The 18511-nt window shown below is 41.4% G+C and overlaps 1 protein-coding gene across 6 annotated transcripts in view; it reads left to right on the forward strand.

Annotated features, from left to right (window-relative positions):
• Positions 1-18511, forward strand: part of phldb1a (pleckstrin homology-like domain, family B, member 1a) — an 88238-nt gene that overhangs the window by 29371 nt on the left and 40356 nt on the right. For 5 of the 6 annotated variants that reach the window (XM_072669413.1, XM_072669330.1, XM_072669597.1 and 2 more), the window contains exons 5-6: positions 5172-5297; positions 10303-11570. In XM_072669413.1, the coding sequence (XP_072525514.1) occupies positions 5172-5297; positions 10303-11570 (1394 nt within the window). Of the gene's footprint in view, positions 1-1292; positions 1395-5171; positions 5298-10302; positions 11571-18511 lie in introns of those variants that run through there. The other variant, XM_072669665.1, reaches the window with a different exon arrangement.

The raw sequence follows: 18511 nt of genomic DNA on the forward strand, positions 1-18511 counted from the left end.
TAAAGCCTAATTAATAGGTTAGATATAGATAGACAAGTGTTTAGATAGACAAGTGCTTTAAGCAAAGCACCCGCTGGCTTCCCCTGGTTTGGCTTCCTTGCATGGCACTTGTGAGTTCCTCTTGCCGTGTGTGTTTAGCTCTAGTCTAAGGTAGTCCAGTTGGTTTTCAAAGAAAGGGACATTGGAGGAAAGAGAATGGTAGCTGTTGGGTTAGAGATTCAGCCCAGCGTGGTACTCGCTTACTTCACCAGCTTTTGCTTGCTGAGTTTGAGATACCCTTCGGCGGACGCTGGCACGGGGATAGCCGGGGTCACGATCTGGCACTGGTTCATGTATCAATCCATATTCCCATACTTAGAGGAGTCTGACGGTGCATGCTTGTCTCAGAAAACTGACTAGTATTAAAAACACCCTTTCCTCCCAAAGTGGCTGTTGATTTTTTTTACCTTGCCATGGCCTTGCCTTTAAATAGGCCTCAAACGGCTTTCAATAGGGGGCTGTATGTACAATTTGGGGGCATGTGCCTTTTAAAGAAGGACACAACAGTGTGTGAGGTTGACAGGATGTCACTTCCATGTACCAAACTCTCACTGCTCAACCATCCCAAGCCCAATGCAGTTTTCCATTTTATGGCATGACCCTCTCTGAACGTCTAGACTGAGCTAGTGGGTGAATCCAGCCTTACTAGTTAACTAGCTCACTAGCTTTTCTGGACTTCTCTGACTTCACTGAGAAAAGAGATGTAGGAACTGCATCTAAGGGACAATTTTGGAGCAAGAAAGTGTCATTATTTCCACAGTGAACCTGGGTGTTAATGTTATTCAGCAGATTACAGCCCCGCCTGCTGCCCTGCTCCCCTCTCCAGCCGCGCACCACAATATTATCATCCCTAATGGCTCAGACAGCAGCCGGTGTTGCTGCAACAGCTGCCCACCGCGCCGCCCTGCTCCCACACACTCCGCTTTCTACTCCTCGCTGGATCTGCTTTTAAAACCCTAGACTTAAAACCCTAAAAAAGTAGCTCGCTGACTCTCTTCGGACATCCCTGAGGTCTGCCGAGGAGGAAGGACAACGCGAAGGAGCCGGTGGGTGGTTGTTGTGTGTTGTAGTGGGAGCACATGGCTACGCTCAACTCAAGCAGCGCTACAACCTCATGTGTTTTCCGTCGGCTTTATTTTTCCCCCTTAACAGCCTGGCAGGTGGACATCTGGCCTCTTTTGTATGAAAGAAAAAGTCAATAAGTGGTCGACATTACCATTACAATAGGCGCCAGACTGAGGCACACGAGCAAAGCCTGCGGAGGAGAAAGACGTGTGGCTGCGTCTCTCTGCCGAGGATAAAGTTAGCTAGCATCTCCGGTGATCGCTAGTGACTGGAAACGAGCGCTTCTACATGTAAGGCTTTCAATAATTGTGTGTTTAAGGATATAAATAACCCGTAGCTGCCTTTTAGACAATTCTTGGGGGGTATTTGACTTTTAAAAGTTTTTTTAGAAATGTTAAAAATGCTATAGTAATTTAATATTGGTATTTTTATATTGGCTATAATGCTTGTTTGGTTGGTGTTGCTTGGCAATGGCAGGTATCTAGCTAGTTAGCTAGTTAGCTATCTAGCTATAGCTAGTGCTAGCTGGCTAGCTAGTGGACTAGTAGAGCAGTAGTGATATGGAGCCTTTTACTAGAACTGCTTTGCTTAATAGCTAAATAAATAACTAGCTTGCTATAGACCACTGTGAAATTTGCCAATTGCTCTGGGAAAGGGTTCAGACCCCTCTTAGTCCACTTTTCATGCCCCAATGTTGTCTAGATACCTAAATACTGCCTCTATAACCTTCATTTCCAGCAGCTCCCAGGCACCTAATGAAGCAAAACAATGGGGCATTTCTATTTCTGTACTTTCCTAATGTGGTTGCACTTAATTGTTCGTGTAAATGTCTTTATTTTTTGGCAGTATCTAAGCCTAGAGTTATATTTGGACTCTAGTCTATTCACACCCAACTGTGCATATGAAAGTGGACAGCTAAGCACTTGTATAAGTAGCTCTGCACAAAGTAATAACAGCAGTAATACCTGATGCTACGTTCTTGTGTTGTTGTCTGCTATATGAATAGGTGTGAAAACAGCAGCTCTAGGACAGATGGCCTAATTCACTGGGCTTGTGTAACAAGTAGGTTGTTGAGCTGCCGAGAGTTTACAACTTATACAGATACACGGCCCATTGATATCAGTTCTCCTGCGTTCTTCCTTGTCCGCCTCATTGCAGTGATTGCTGTCGGTACCGAGCCTTTTTGTCAAAAGAAAGGCCGGATCAATAGCAGTTTCCTGAAAGACCTGGCCTGAATGTGAATTGCATTGTTATGAAGCTGAAGCATATCTGCTGGAGTTGTTGCTTTCTGTGTTTTCGCCTGTAAAGGAAAGTGGGGAGTGGTTGGAGTCGCTGCAGGTGAGGAGGCTGTGATTTGTACCCTGCTTATCGCTGTCAGTGCTTCCTGTCCTTGGACCAGCCCGGGCCCCAGTATTCATTATGAAATGGAGGCCATAATTCATGAGCAGACAAACCCAGTATTGATTCATCTGGCTCCTTCATCACAGCAAATCATAGTAGTCATAACAGCAGAATACTAAGTGGCGTGAGTGGATGGAGGAAGGGAGCGTGTGTGTGTGTTTATGTATGATTAGGACATTATTTCTGAACATTAAATGTAAATCATTTAATTAGGCAGGGGGAGAGGAGATGGAATATTGGTATAGACGAGTATCAGGATGATATTAGCCCGAAAAATGATGGATCTGACGGATATCTGAAGGAAAGAAAGAGTGATTCCGGTCTAATCTTGTAACAAGGCTGGCCTGGGATGGCACACACACTCACACTGTGTGATTTAGGGAGGCACGATGATATCAGAATCATGTCAGTATCAGTTTAGATTAGATATTTCATTAGATTATGTTATATATCTATATCTATATTATATATATATAACCCACTTGCTCTCTTGCTGGCGCTTCTGTGCTTAACTATCAACATTTTATCATTTTTCCTGCATTAATAGTTTAGTTTAACACAATAAATGTAAAAAAGTTTTTGTATTTTTTTACTTATTTATACATACCTTTTTTATAGATGTGATAATAGCTCAGAAAAATCAGCTAAGTGGCAGCTTAGCTGAGGTGTGTTTATCGACCAGACAACCAACAACCACTGAGTCACCCCTACCCTAAAGCAGAAGGCCTATGTCTGTGTGATTTCAGGCCGTGGACCTGGGCATGATAAGACTGTACTACTACGGAAACCTGTTACTCTCTTTGTAGAGCTAATTCTCATAGATTTCGTCCCAATGTTTACATTTTAGAAATGTGCATTATTGGTATCAGCATAAGCAGATACGGTACTGTCAGATGCTTTGGGCCCATGAGGCTGTTATTTCATACCATTTGTCTCGAAAGTAAGAGTATATTTGTTTGGTGTTACTCCAGATCACATTAGACCAGATGCAGGTAAACATAAATACAGTAAAAAGGAACAAGAATTAAAGAACAAAGCTTGGTTTCAGATTTCTGGGGTCCCGGACGCCTCCAGCTGGACCCCCCTATTTCATCACCAGCTCACCTAAATTTAACATTATTAAGCACTGATTTACCAAACTAGGTGTTGAATGGTGACTGTAAATAATACTTGGCTTCCATGAGGAGAGCTTTGGAGATGTTGTAATGAACACAGTGATGTAAAACCGCTACTTTTTGTATGAACGTTATTTGCACTGTACTGTACATCATATATCAGATCAGCCTGAAATTCCCATATAACAATGTCATAGTCTGTGCATTTCTTGACGTGGGGTGGTAGAGAGTGAGATGGAGCAATGTAGTCTACTGTTAGATACGTATGTGAAGTGCTTCAACTAAATCATAGTAAATTTTGTATTTTTAAAAGAATTAACATCTGGGCCCAGTTCCCTAAAAGCATCTTAGCGTTAACATCAGAGAGAGTGAGAGAGTGAAAAAGTGTTCAGTGGGAGGCTGGCTCGACCATTTGAGAATAGTCTTTGTGCTAAGATGCTTTTGGGAGACCCAGCCCTGAGCAGTATTGGTTGATACATCTTTACAGCTAGTTCAGAATTGAGCTTGCGTTGTAGACTTATATCATTGCTGTATCTCTGAAATGGCAGCTTTACAGCGGAAGGAGTTTTCCTTCTTAACTTTCAGTTATTTGGAAGAAGAGCTTTTCTATTGGTCCATTGATCGTGACATTTTGACACTATGTAAAGAACTGTCAGATTCACATCATGTCAAAAAGTGAAAAATGGCAAAAATTGAGATGTTTTTTAACAGTGTAACAGTGACATGTTATTTTTGAATGGGCTGTTATCGTGGACTCTCGGCAGACACACGTCTGTACACACATGCACACACAGTCCAGATAATGCCCACATCTGCTGTGTTTCCAAAACACAGTGCCTCTGTTTCCCATTAACCTTTACCTGGCCTCAGTTTGCTATCAGTAAAGGCCATTTCATTGTGTGAGTGCGTGTATGTGTGTGTGCTAGCCGGAACCAATCTAGTTCCACCCACCTCGCTTCTACTTTAAAAGTATTTCAGAGTTAGCACAGATCATTATGGAACGCTTGGACATGTTTTACCTAACAAAACTAATGATACTTTTAATGAAATTCATATTTCTTTATTAATACTATTTTTTTATTTGAATAGGAATGTAAACTTTTGTTACACTCTTCATACCTGAAGGTTTATTAGTCTTGTAAGTAGTAATAAAAAAGCCTGGTTTACACCATACCACTGGAGTTTAAGGATTATATACATACAAAGTTTGCAAGTTTAAAGAAGACACATCTAAAAGGCTGTTTGAGCAGATTGTGTTCAGATTTCACCTGACAGCAGGAAAATCCAGATGTAAATCCACCAACAACGTATTTATTTTATGGTGTTTGCATTTGCGGCATTTGGCTAAAGCTCTTATCCAGCACAACTTACATTTAAATGATCTTACACAAGAAGGAGAATGTAGTGTTGTTCAGTCTTGCCAAAAGACTCTTATTAATGTGGTGTGGTGTGCTTGCCGGCCAGGGAATCGAACCCTAGTCAGCTACGGAGAATGCAGTGTTGTTACTTTGCAGTTGGATTATGACCAATGTTTTCTCCTCTTTTTTGCAGGGTGTATGCTTTGTTTCGGTCAGTCTGCCTTTTTCCGCTTCAATCACCCAGAGGAGGCTCTCAGGATGAAGAGTATGATGCCAGGAGGAAACCCTGGCCCCACCAGCGCCTACAAAGGCCATTCAGGTACAGACTCTTAAGCTTTAGCTTTAGCCTCAGTATACCCACTCAGCAACAACTGGCACAGCTCTGTACTTCCAGTGCTCTATATTACAACATGCATTTTAAGTAACTGATACATTATGATGAAAAATGTACATTTTGTCCATGTTGGGAGTTCACGTAAAGATCCATAAATGAAGATATAGCTTGCAGGATACACTTAGATGACCAAAAAACCCCAAACATTTGGCAACCAAATGTTTCTATATTAATTCTGATATTGTTGTGGAAAATTCCAGCTCCAGGACAGATGATTTAACACAGCGTTGACTCACGCTTGCTGCTGATTGTTTGGCCTTTCATGCTCAGGAAGTGAGTCTATAAGGAGACACGGCGCTCCACTGGAATGAATAACACTCTAAAGGGCCTTAGGCACTTTTATCTGTGCGGAGTCACTGGAATACCCCTTCAGTTTCTCTGATGTTATTAGGCTGAATTCCCTGTTGGATGTGTGAGTGAGTGTGAGGTCATTGTGATAAAGAAGTTTAGGCCGTTGAGGCCATGACCTGGCAGGTGCAGGGGCAGAACTGAGAAATCCGTTGCTTTGTTTAGGGACAATAGGGACAGCCTGTGTGGGGTGAGGTGCTGACATGTTTAGCTCTTTATTGGACTCAGATGTTTAGCAAAATAAAACTATATGGTAAAAAGTATTAGGACACCTACTCATTTATTGTTTTTATCCTGAAATCCTGGGTGTTTATCTTGCTTTTGTTGGAGTATGTGTTTCTACTGTCCAGGGAGGGCTTTCTACTAGATTTTGGAGCAACCTAAAACATCTAAATACATTTTTTAGAAGGGGTGTCCACAAACATTTGGACATATAGCGTATCATAAAGAGGTTTCCAATTAAGGGCTGTGGTATACATGATGATAACCATGGCATATGTGTACATGCGGACAGCTGCTACAAGAGCAGCGTTGTCCACATGCCCGTCTGCGTACCTTTGCTCTATATGTAGGATTAAGAACTTAGAAGAAGTAGCTAAGGCCATGATATCCAGCATGGTAAAATCTTCAAGGACAACCTCTTCCTTGCAACTACAGACAGGACAACAGCTGACAAGACAAGTGACTGTTGTCAAGGTTTGTTTAGTCTGCTGCTGACATCACAGCACACTGTGGCGTCCCACCTCCGCTGTTTATTTTGGTTAACTGATTTTGAAGCTGTTATTTTAAGGTTAAATTGCTACATAATGTTGCTTTAAGTATACTGTGAAAAAAGACGGATGTCCTAACGACTGTACAGCACAATTTTGACGAAGGAGCCAATTTATATGAAAATTAAATTACTGATAACTGCTCGAATTAGATATTAGAATTAAAAGATAATTGATCTCAGCTAATGTGATTTTCTGTGGTAAATGGCACCAATAACACAGATGTACAAATGCACACACACACACATCTTGTCTAGTCTTTGTAGTATTTGTAGTAAACAGGAACCTCCACCATGCTTAATGCCAGGCATGGGCTAGAGGGGTATAAAGCCCCCCAGCATTGAGCTATGGAGCAGTGAAATTGTGTTGTCTGGAATGATGGTGGTGCTCCATTCAATACTTTCAGGACAAGTTGAGAATGAGATGGGGTGGTTATCATCCAACATCCTGACCTCACAAACGCTCTTATTGCTGAATGCAATCAAATTCACACAGCAGTGCTTGAAAATCTAATGAAAAGACTGTATAGTAGGGGCAGTTAGTCCAACAAAAGCAGTATAATTTATTTTTTAAACATCTTTGATTTTGGAAGGAACAATAAATGTTCAGGTGTCCCAATACTTTTCTCCATATAGTGTATACAACAACAACAAGAAATCAGGTATTTAAAAAAAGGGTGGAAATGGCCACCTTTTGGGATCAGGATTAAAGTGTTAATAATATATCTAATAATATCCTCTGTAATACTGTCCAAATGGAATACCGCTCAGGCTTTAGGGGTAAGTGGAGTGTAGAGGGACGGTTTTGTAAAAAGCCAAGAATTTAGAAGGACTCCAATAAGACCAAAACAGCTTAAAGAAAAGAAACTAGTGATCAGCGGCTGTGGCATCGTGTGGGAAGGAGTGTGTGTCTGTGTCTGTGTGTGTGTGTGAGTGTGTGGTGGAGAGTGGCACAGCGTGAGTCATATGAGTCATGCTGTAATTCAGGCTCCATTCTCCTGTGTCCGCTCTGACCTTTGTACTAAGGGATGGAGGCCTGCTTGCCACACCCTGTCCCTGATGTGTGTGTGTGTGTGTGTGTGTCAGGAAGTGAAAGAGGTAGGGTAATTGTATGTATGATGACTTATCTTCGTACGCGATTGCATGACTGTTGAAGAGAGAGAGAGGGAAAGATTTTGTGTGTATTTGCCCAACCTTTTCTGGACTGTGTACACGAGATCAGGGTATATGTTTAATAAGTGGAAATTTGCAGGCACTCAAACAGCATTTGGTGTAGTCAAATACCCTGTTTACACCTGGTTGTTTTATGCAGATTATATTTGGATGGAAGTCAGACATTTAAAGCAGCGTTTTGCAGCAATTTTACCTTTTTGACAGTACACTGAGCTGTAATAGGGAGAATAGTGTCTGGAAAGCTGAGTCCGGAACTTTCCATTCGTACTAATCCTGTAATAGTACTTTATCGCCTCAGTCCACATCTGTCTTGTACTCCTGATGCCGGTTCTGTAACTCTCAGCTAGTTAGCAACTGCATGTTTACAGCTGTCCATGAGGGGGACCTCATAGCATGATTTGTATTTACGGTGAGGGGAGAAAGTGAATTACACTCTGCAACTCTTGATTGAGTGTTTTGTCCTCCCATCTGATTCAAGCACCTTAATGCTGGTCTGTCGGACAATACTCATCTGATCTAATCTGAGCCTTGTGTTTCTATGAATAACACAGCCCCACGACCTAAATGTGCTTTTAATTAACACTGGTAAACACTAGTAAAATGACAGTATTTTTAGTGAGCAGTTTATATAATTACACATTCTAAACTCATTTATTTTGTCTGGTAGTATTTTTTTGTAAATTGAATGTTTTATAACTTATAGGTTAATATTATATAACCCAGTCTGATTGATCTACCCGACAATTCAGCTCCCAGTTCCTTTAGATGCTGCAGTCAAATCACATTGTGTGTGTATGTGTCTATAGTGGTACACACTCTGAACTGATAGCTGTTGATGCCTGATGACAACTGATGTGTAATAACTAATTTATTATGTGGTGACTTTTTTATTTACCTTTTTTTTTAACCAGGGTCGTTAAAAAAGACAGATTGAGCCTTCTCCTCAAGCATTTCCGTGATCGTTTCATTCACAACTAGGCGTAATTTAAAAGTAAACCCTAGTCTCTTCAAATGTATATAATGGACTGGAATATCTTTGTCTTTGCAAAACTACAACTAAACTAGATGGTTTTAATGGCGTGGACAAAAAACGACAGAAAATAGACAAAATTTAACAGATTTTATAGGTTTAAATCCTCCTTTTCTGACATATTAACTAACAAAAGCTTTTAACTGTTGTTGCTAAGCTGCTAAGCTGAAATTTGTTGTCCACCTTAAATGATTCAGCAGTGACGTTCTGCTGTTGAAATGTACACAATGTAGCTGCATCAGTTTAAATGAAGCAGTTTTTTGTTTTGTTGGCTGGCAATATAGTAATAACTGGTTATATAGTTCTATAGTTTTGTTCAGCGGTAATATAAGCTATATAAGGTCACAAATGAACACAGTCTAGAGTAGTTTTCAAAGTCATTACTGCAGCAGCTGAGAATCATGTCTGTTATTGGCACTGCTAAAAGAAAACTAAGAATTGGAACTGAATCGGAAGTAGAATAATGCTGCATTTTCTGCGTACATTAACACAAAGCAGCCAAACGTGTCTCAGGTTAGCGAAAGGCCTTACAGGATCATAACATGACAAGTCACTTGCCTAGAAGATGACAGCTGATTGGTCAAGTTGATTGTATTAGTCATTTATACCGTGGACCACATCCGCTTTAACCATATATCGTTAATACCAAATAAACCAGTGTATATGTGTAGGCTGGTAAAGTAGACTGCTGAACTTGGAACACAGAGTAGAAACTCTAGAAGTAGGACTTTGGAAGTGAGGGAGCGGTCATGCTTCCGCTGACTGGCCACAGGGCAGGGGATGGTTTCTTCTGCATAGGCACAATAGCAGGGAAAGAGGCTGTAGCAAGCAAACTAATTTAAAAGCACTTCTTTAAAGCACATCAAAACTTAATGCTAATGACTGAATATAAAACTATTGGATGGCATCTCTCAATCTGACTACATAAAGAGGTGTTTAATTGACATCCTCACCTCGGACGACTCTCCACCTCCTCACCTCCTCACCACTCTGGCTGCTCCGACAGCTTGAGAATTAGCAACAACAGGTTCTTATCTTATGCCACCATGTACTTCTCCAGTACCAGATCAGTCTCCATTTGTAAAAGAGTCTTTTGTCTTAAAATCTTTGAAAAAAAAATGTTATTGAGAAGAAATGAGTGAATGGTTTGCATGCGACTTTATGTCGAGCAGGTGTGCATAGGACATATTATGGGAACATTGTCTCGTAGTTCATAGCATTGCAGCCCAGACTCTGATAACAGCCTTTAGCAGAACATCTCTGTCCCCTGAAAACGTAAACACCATCCTACCAAACAATCTTCAAGGTCTGCCTAAATAGTCATCATGACACAGCTAAAACCACAGACAAATCTGTTGTCCATGCCCTAATTTGAGAAAGGGAAACTGTGGCGGCGACAAAAACTCTAAAATGTTAATAAGGACAAACTTTGAGTGGACTCTTGAGTGATCATCCTATTCATGTCAAAATGAGTAAGGAAAGCACTGTAAATATTCAGCATAATTTATCTTTGTGTGTTGTCCCTAGAGACTGTAGAGTTTGTTTTTCTAAGTATCCTGTATATTGATGGATATCTGATATCAACTTTAGCTATTACCATTTTCCCATAGAACCCCATGGACTGCTGAATGGAAACCACCAACCTGTTCCTCATGAGAGGGTTCGTCCAGGCCATGGCACACTGGTCCGTTCCATAGAGAAAGACCTTCAGGACATAATGGACTCTCTGTCTATGGGCGACTCTCAGGCTTCCTCATCTGAGGCTGCCAAACTCCCTCACCACCCCATCCCACAGTCCCCCCTTTCCCCAATGCTGAACGGGGGAGGTCGCTATCTCCTCTCTCCTCCAGCCAGCCCTGGAGCAATGTCAGTAGGCTCCAGCTACGAAAATGCTACTCCACCCTTTTCTCCTATTTTGTCTCCCTCCGTTGCTAGCAGTCCAAGTAACCCTCCTGTACCTTCTCATTCAGCTATCCATCATAAACCCCTAGCCCCAGTTCCTCAACCAAGAGCGTCAGTGCCTCGGAATAGCAGTAGCAACATGGGGCAAAAAGTGCAGGAAAGTCCAAGGCTTACTAGAAAAGCCTTGGGAGAGGCTTCTCCGAGTCCTACAACCAACCGCCAAGGCCAAAACCAGGACAGCTTGGCTAGAGGAGGTCTAGAAAGTCCAAGATCAGTTCTCAGTTCCTCCTCAGCCTCATCTTCTTCAGCATCTGGAGATACGAGCAGGCAGAACAGCATCAGGCTCACGTCTTCCTCATCCCCAGCCTCCTCAAGTCCTCGGTCTAGCCTGGGCCAGGAAACTCCTCCAGTTGATCGAGTGATCCAGCCCCAGTCACGCTCGATTTTAACCCCAGAGTGCCCTCATTCCACCCGTAGATGCCTGGACTCGTCCACTGGCGCTCCAGTCCTGGAACGTCCACCTCCCAGTCCCTCTGCATCGCGCCGCATTCTTCAAGGAGTTCCTGTTCTGCCTGTAGCTTTACCTGGTGTCTCCCTGACCAATCGTAGCCAATCAGGAAAGAGCATACCAGAGAGCCCTCGACTTAACAGGCGAATTGCAACAGAAGAAGAAAGGGCGGGAACGAGAGGACTTAGGGCCAGAAGCCCTTCTCCTGTGTCTGCTCTCCTGAAGGACCATGCTGGGAAACAGAAGGGAGCCACTATAAGCCCAGCCCTGAGCACACAGGCTGGGGTTTCTCCTCTCACTAGCCCCCGCAGCCAGAGGAAGAGCTCCAGAGAGCCGCGGGCTGGTCAGCCTCGCATGCGGGAGCGCAAGAACAGCATCTCTGAAATCAGCGACAACGAGGACGAACTACTGGAGTACCACAGGTGGCAGCGGGAGGAGAGGATGAGAGAGCAAGAGATGGAGAGACTAGTAAGTGTGTGTTTGTGTGTTCTCAGACTGTGTGTGTGTTCTAAGGGTGTTACAGGTTATTCAGTGTGAGCTCACAATAATGTGTTTCACTTATGATTCTTTATTAAGTGAATTAATGTAGTATGTAAAATCTCATTTTGTCACACAAATGTATCATTTGGATGCCCATCTGGGTCAATGATAGGACCAGGAGGGGGTCCCATTTGGGTTGTGCACTGCAGTTGCACACTTGGGGTGATGTATATTGACATAGCAACACATCATCACTTCCCGTTAGTTCAAAATGGGGTAGTACATTAATATTTGGTGTACTGAGCGGCCAAACCTCCCATGCTATTAAGGTTAGTATATGGTACTATATATATATATATATATATATATATATATATATATATATATATATATATATATATACATAGAGACCTGCCTCTATATATATGTGTGTGTGTGTGTGTGTACTATAATACCACATACTAACAGTACCACATACTGTTAGTATGTGGTACTATAGTACATATATCTATACATATATAGACCTGCCAAACACACACTATTAAGGTTAGTATGTGGTACTATAGTGTATATACCCATAGAGACCCGCCAAACCCACACTATTATGGTTAGTATATGGTACTTATATATACCTGTATAAGTTTTCATGGGCTGTCCTTATTTTTTCACATGACTGTACATGTGAATGTTATGTAAAGAGTTGTCTCAGTCTTAGTCAAGCAGAAAGAACTGTACATGTTTTTTGTGTGTTTGAAGTAAAGGAAAGGGGTGGGTGGTTAATGTTTATATGGTAAAATGGATATGGTTTTCAGTGCTGTGCTCCATGGTTGGTGGTGGGTGGCAATGAGGGGTTTTTAGCTAAGGCGTAGACGAGAGTAACACATTGGTGTAAATTCCTGAGTATCTTATAAAGGGCCGTGGGCAGAGGGTGTGGCTATTTGAATGCTATATTTACCCAGCAGTCTTGAAGCCTCAAACCGCTTCCACACACACAAATACTCATATCCCCCTCGTCTGACTCCTTCAACACACTCACCCCAGTAACCCTATAATATACTGCACACATTATATATCCTGATGTGCCTTTAATTCCATCACCAATTCACTGACAGAACACCTACCTTCATTTTTAACCTTTAGATCATAAGTTCATATTCCTCTCATGACACTTTGACTGCTGTTCAGCCTGTCTTCAAAGGCCTACAGATTCTAAAGTCCACAGCCTATTCTCGATGCGCCCACACACACATGCACACAGAGGCCTAATTATGTACAGTGGAGCAGCTGTCACAGCAGAGACACATTCCACTTATTCCCTGTAGAAAAGCTATTTTAGGAGATGAGTCCTTCAGGACATCAGTGAAATTAATACAAGCGGGAAGTAATTTTCCATGAAAAAAAATCATCAGTAGTTTCGAAGCAGCCTTGAAGCCCCACCAGTCCTCCCGTTCTGACACAGTGCAGCAGTGCAGCATTTTAAAGGTGACATAGGCCTATTATACTCATTTTTTCACAAGTTAACACAATTCCCTGGGGTCTTAATGAAATGTCAGTGACATGCTTTGTCAAAATACTTCAAGATCAAGCACCACCAACACCTATTCTCACCCTGTCTAAACAGCCCTGTTCATAGGGGCTGGTTTAAGGGCCTGTTCCTTTAAAGGTGGCCTAGAATGGAAGACTGTATTTTCCTTGGCATATAGCTGAATCATTTTTTTTCACAAGCCAACCATAAAAGGAAGATCAGCGTGTTTAATTCTGAGGCAAACTAGCTTGTAAAACTGCATCTTGAAAATTTTCATCCCAATCAAGTTTAATTTTAGGAAAAAAAATCAAATAAAATCAAATAAAATACAATGAAATGAAATGAAATGAAATGAAATTAAATTAAATTATAAATAAAATCAGACCAACTTAAAATACGTAATAAACACAGTCTATGGTATGTGATAATTAGTAATACGATACGATATGATACACTTTTATTCAGATTTTTCATACATTTTCATACATTTTCACAATAGACACAATAGCCCAAAAACCCCATAATTAAACAGTGCTTCATGTTGTGTTAATTTCCATTTAGTGCAATGTTTGATTTAGAGATGGCATGTTGACATCAGTGGGTATCGGCATCGGGCCAGTATCAGAGAACAGTTCAGTCAAGTCCTGTACGAAATTTAGCATGAAAGAGCACACACTCATACTGTGTGTTTCCCCTATCCACTACACTCAAGTGTTTGGCAGTTTGAACATCATAGCCTACATTTAGATGATTGTGTTAGGTGAAGCTCTTCTGTTAAGAACAGCTTATTTTAAAGGAGTGTGCAGCAAATACATCTTACAGACTAATCTTACGACAACATTTTTACAGAATTGATCTCTTACCCCAAATGCAGTCAATGTACCAAGTATGTTTGATATCAAATGTTTAATTCTTTAGTTAAGAATGGTAGATGCTAGGCTAATGTTACTAACGAACACTGAGCTTAAACTGTCACCAGTCAGTACATGCACCGTAATGTCTATCTATCGGTCCACTCAGAATGCAGAGTATGACTTATGTTAGTCTGTAAATATAAAACTAAACTCTTCCACAGAACTGAGTAGTGGAGCAGCTGTCTTGAGAAACCAAAACCACTAGTCCTACAAAGCGTGACATCATATGGATGGTCTTTTCATTCACTTTTACTTAATTAGTTTAATAGTTTTTTACTTGAATACGTAGCTTTTCTTAATAAAAGCTCTGTGTTTACAGAGATGAGATTGGTGACAGTCTAAGTCCAGTGTTTGTTAGCAACATTAGCCTAGGATCTCCCTTTGTTAGCTACAGAAGCACACATCAGATACCAAACGTATCTTGGCTGAGTGACAACATCTGGGGTCAGCAATAAAGCATAAAGCAAACTGTTCCCTTTAAAGCTAGTAGTTTATAAAGAAAAACTATTGGATCATTAATGGCTGATACACAAGATTTTTAATATCGGTATTGAAAAAATAATATACATCTTCAACGTTATTAATGTACATGATCCTGTTGTGTCCTACTGTGTCTACACTGGTCCTCAGAGTTGGTCCCTAGTCATCCATCATTGGACATTATAACTAAAAACTGGCAGAAGCTTGTTTTTGGAAACCGTAGCAGCAGCTTCTTATTCCTGAAATTGGTTTGTTTTCCCAAATGTTCCTTTTACCTGTAGACTCCAGGTCTTGTCTGCAACTGTGGATGCAGTTAAAATACATCAGTACTTTCCCACAAATCAACCACCACTACCACAAATCAGCCATTGTTTTCGTTCTAGGGCAGTAATTGTCATGGCGCACTGGTCTAGGGTTTGGACTTGGGGTAGCTAGTTTTAGCTAAAGTCAGAGGCTGTCCTACTTTGCCCAGTTGCGCTGTTACAGTCTTGGCTTTTAGATGTTCTGTTGATGCCGTCTGTCCAGTTGAGTTATTTATAGAGCATGTTGTGTGTTTCCCTAATCTTATATCTGGTCTGATGTTCTGACATCAGACCCTGCGTGTATATCACGCCCCTCAGCAATGAACTCTCAGCGTAGGAGGGTAAGCTGGTTGTGGGATTAGAGAGAGAGACAGGCCGAGGGACAGTGGGAGGAAAACAGAGACAGAAAAAAGAGACCCCAAAAGGGCTCAGACGATTTGATGGTGTGTTGATTATTGATTATTGATCAGTTATGTTGATATGGAATAAAGTCTGTCTGCACACACACATGCTTTGTGCTTATTATATGACACATCAGGAAGGCAAGGCACATTTATTTATATGGCACATTTAATACACAAGGGCAACTCAAGTGCATGACAGCAAAACAATCACAGTGCAGAAAACTGTAATTACGTCTGTAGAGAAAAGATAAAAGGTAAAGACATTGAGACATTTATAGTTTTTCTGATGTTAAATTTTAAAGATACATTATATATATATATATATATATATATATATGTATTAGTCCACTGTGGCCCAGGGATTGGGAGCAGTGAACCCTGATCATGTCTCTTTGTCTTTGAACCCCGACCATTAACGGACAGAGTTCGAGAGAGCACTGTTGGCTGTGCTCTTTGAGTGGGTAGATGGCGCTCTCTCCCCTCATCCCTGTTAAAACTAATCGGCAATTTCTGTTAGCTAGTGTGGTGGAGCTGAGGACCTGGCGCTTACCTCCCAACGTGTTGGATGCCCCTCCTACTGTAAGGAGCATTGCTAGTGCTATGGGAATTACCACACATAAAACATGCTAACATGGTGCTAGTGTTAGCCTGCTAGCTAGCCAGGAGTAGAGGGGCCGAGTTACTGTTATTGACCGTTAGCAAACGGTCAAGGCTGGCTACCCATAGTCATACACTTGCTGCCATATCTACATTGGCTAAACATGGTAACTCAGCCAGCAAAGAGTTGGCAATGGCAGCAACAGCACCAACATGGACATAGCACTGTCGGGACTGGGTAGCAAAAGACTGCACTGGGACAAGGACAAATTGAGAGGAACCAGCAGATGACGATGCCTCATTTAACCTAATAATCTAATAAAAGCTGATATAACAGCTGATTATGACTGTAATCGTTAGTTGTGGTTCTTGTGGTTTGAAGATGAGACAAGCACGGGATTTGAAAAGGCAGCAAATTAAAAAAGGCACGGGGGGGGGGCAGCTTTTTAGAGTTGGGATGGGAAGGGTAAAGGTGAATGAAGCTACAATAGTAGAGTATCTGTGTGTGTGTGTGTTTGAGAGAGAGCACGTGCGAGTAGAGATTCTGGGCCATGGCCCACTTGGCTCAGAGCCATGCCTGTTTTGCGTCGCTCCAGTCTGCCGTGCCCCGCCTGTATTATCCTGAAAGTTCTACACACACACACACACACACAAAAATGTGCACGCACATGCACACACACACACACATACACACATACACACTCCCTCCCAACATCAAAGTCCAGTACAGCATACACTCCACACTCCTTCCCTTTCGTCCCAAGGTAGCTCTGCCTCCTAAGGCGGTGGTTCGGTATTGGAGGTCACTCCTTATTCTTCCTGGCCGTGTCACCGTGGAAACTGAGAAGACTGCCGCTGAATGCGGGTGGTGGTGCTTGCCAGTAGAGGGCAGTCTGCCACCACACTTTGTGGGCCTGAAAGCACGTGAACCCTCATTTCATTGTTTACTTGTTTTGGAAAAATTATTTGACATGCACTTCAGGTCCTTAGACACTGCAGAATCCTTTTGCTCTACTGAAGCATCTTCACACAGCAGGCGTCTGAACTGCATAACTGCTTTCTGGATTTGTCTGTGAAGTAACCCACTTTTACGGCTGAACCCGGACCTGTGTTAATGGGACAGTTGACACTCAAGTGTACTGTAAAATAACAGTAGTGTAAATATAGGGCCTTAAATGATTAGATTAGATTAAGCTAATCAGTGAATTATGAAATCTCAAATGTTGTCAGGATTTAATTCTTTTGGTGTGAATAAAAATCACTGTATACACAAATATGAGGACACTAAAGAATAAAACCAACACATTGCACGTTTATGTTTAGAAAATAGCCTCAGATTTTTTATTTTGGCAGAAAAATGAGCACATACTGTATTTTATGGACTAATTTTCATCATTAATAATCATTTCTGACATTCCAGTATTGATGCAGTTGACTCACCGCCTTCATTGTATGTGCATTACACCCCTCTGAGGACATCCTTACTGCTTTCTGCATGTCCATATAGCTTGTTAAATAATAAAAGATTGGCTCTGCAGCTGATCCTGTGTTTGTGTGAAAAGCACCACTGTAGAACACTGTTACACTGCAGTAGACACTGGTCTGTGATCAGCTTGTTCAGAACAGACTGACTGAGCCTTGTTTTATGCCTTCAGCATCTGCAGCCTTTAGTCTCTGTGTGAGGGTGAGGGTGTTTTCCTCCCTGTCTGTCTGGCTATGACTGTTATCCATATTCCAGCAGTGTTTATTTTTACCTGGGGAGGTAGTGTACGTTTACTGATTACCTGCAGTGTTCATAGAGTTTACAGTCTGGCAAGTAATTCTACAGTACTACAGTACTTTCTGAACCAGCAAGTCCGTCAGTAATATCAGTCCTGTTCAAACTAACCTCCCAGTAATGCAGTAATACATCCTGGTTGTTACTGTTATTGAGTGTGGCGCCTGTCATGTAACTGTAATGATGCCCAGGCCATTCAGAGTTCAGTACGAGCCTCTCAGTTCAGTCTGGCTCAACAGTCGAGCAATACATTCAGCACGTGGAGCACGTAAAGTGTTCATTCTAATACTGATCATACAGCATGAAGTGTAATAAAGAATTAAGCAAGCCCAAAATTAAGTCCACAGCGAGGAGAGACTACGCCTCTAATAAAATCACTTAATCTTGACTTCAAAATCAAGGAGGAAAAGAAAGGAGGAAAAGCACACTCCCCATAAGTGTATGTTAGCTTGGGGCTAATGTATTAGCTAGTGGCTAGTGCATAAATATAAAATATTATACTTTTTAATGTTCAGCGCTCTAGTTAACTGATAAAAGAAACATTAACATTAACTTAAGGCAAATTTTCAGGCATTACTTATTATTGCTGTATTTCTGTATTGAACAAAATGATCATTATTATTATTATTGTATCAAATTCAGAATTTCTTAAATTGTTACATTTACTTGGCTATGGTGTTTTATTTCAAGGTATTGTTGGGGATATTTAAATATTTGATATGTTTTTGATAAATTGTTGCTGCGTAAATTAGGGATGTTGGCTCAGTCACTCAAAAAACTTAGATCTCCTTAGATATTTTTTCCAGTTTTTACATGACATAATTTGAATATTTGGTGACACATTACTTGGATGATCCTCTAAGTTGAATGTAAATGACTGTCTAAATGTAACCCCAACCTAATCTTACCCTATGAGGATTTGGTTTAGGG

This window comes from Salminus brasiliensis, chromosome 1 (assembly GCF_030463535.1).
Source record: "Salminus brasiliensis chromosome 1, fSalBra1.hap2, whole genome shotgun sequence".
Classification (NCBI taxonomy): Eukaryota; Metazoa; Chordata; class Actinopteri; order Characiformes; family Bryconidae; genus Salminus; species Salminus brasiliensis.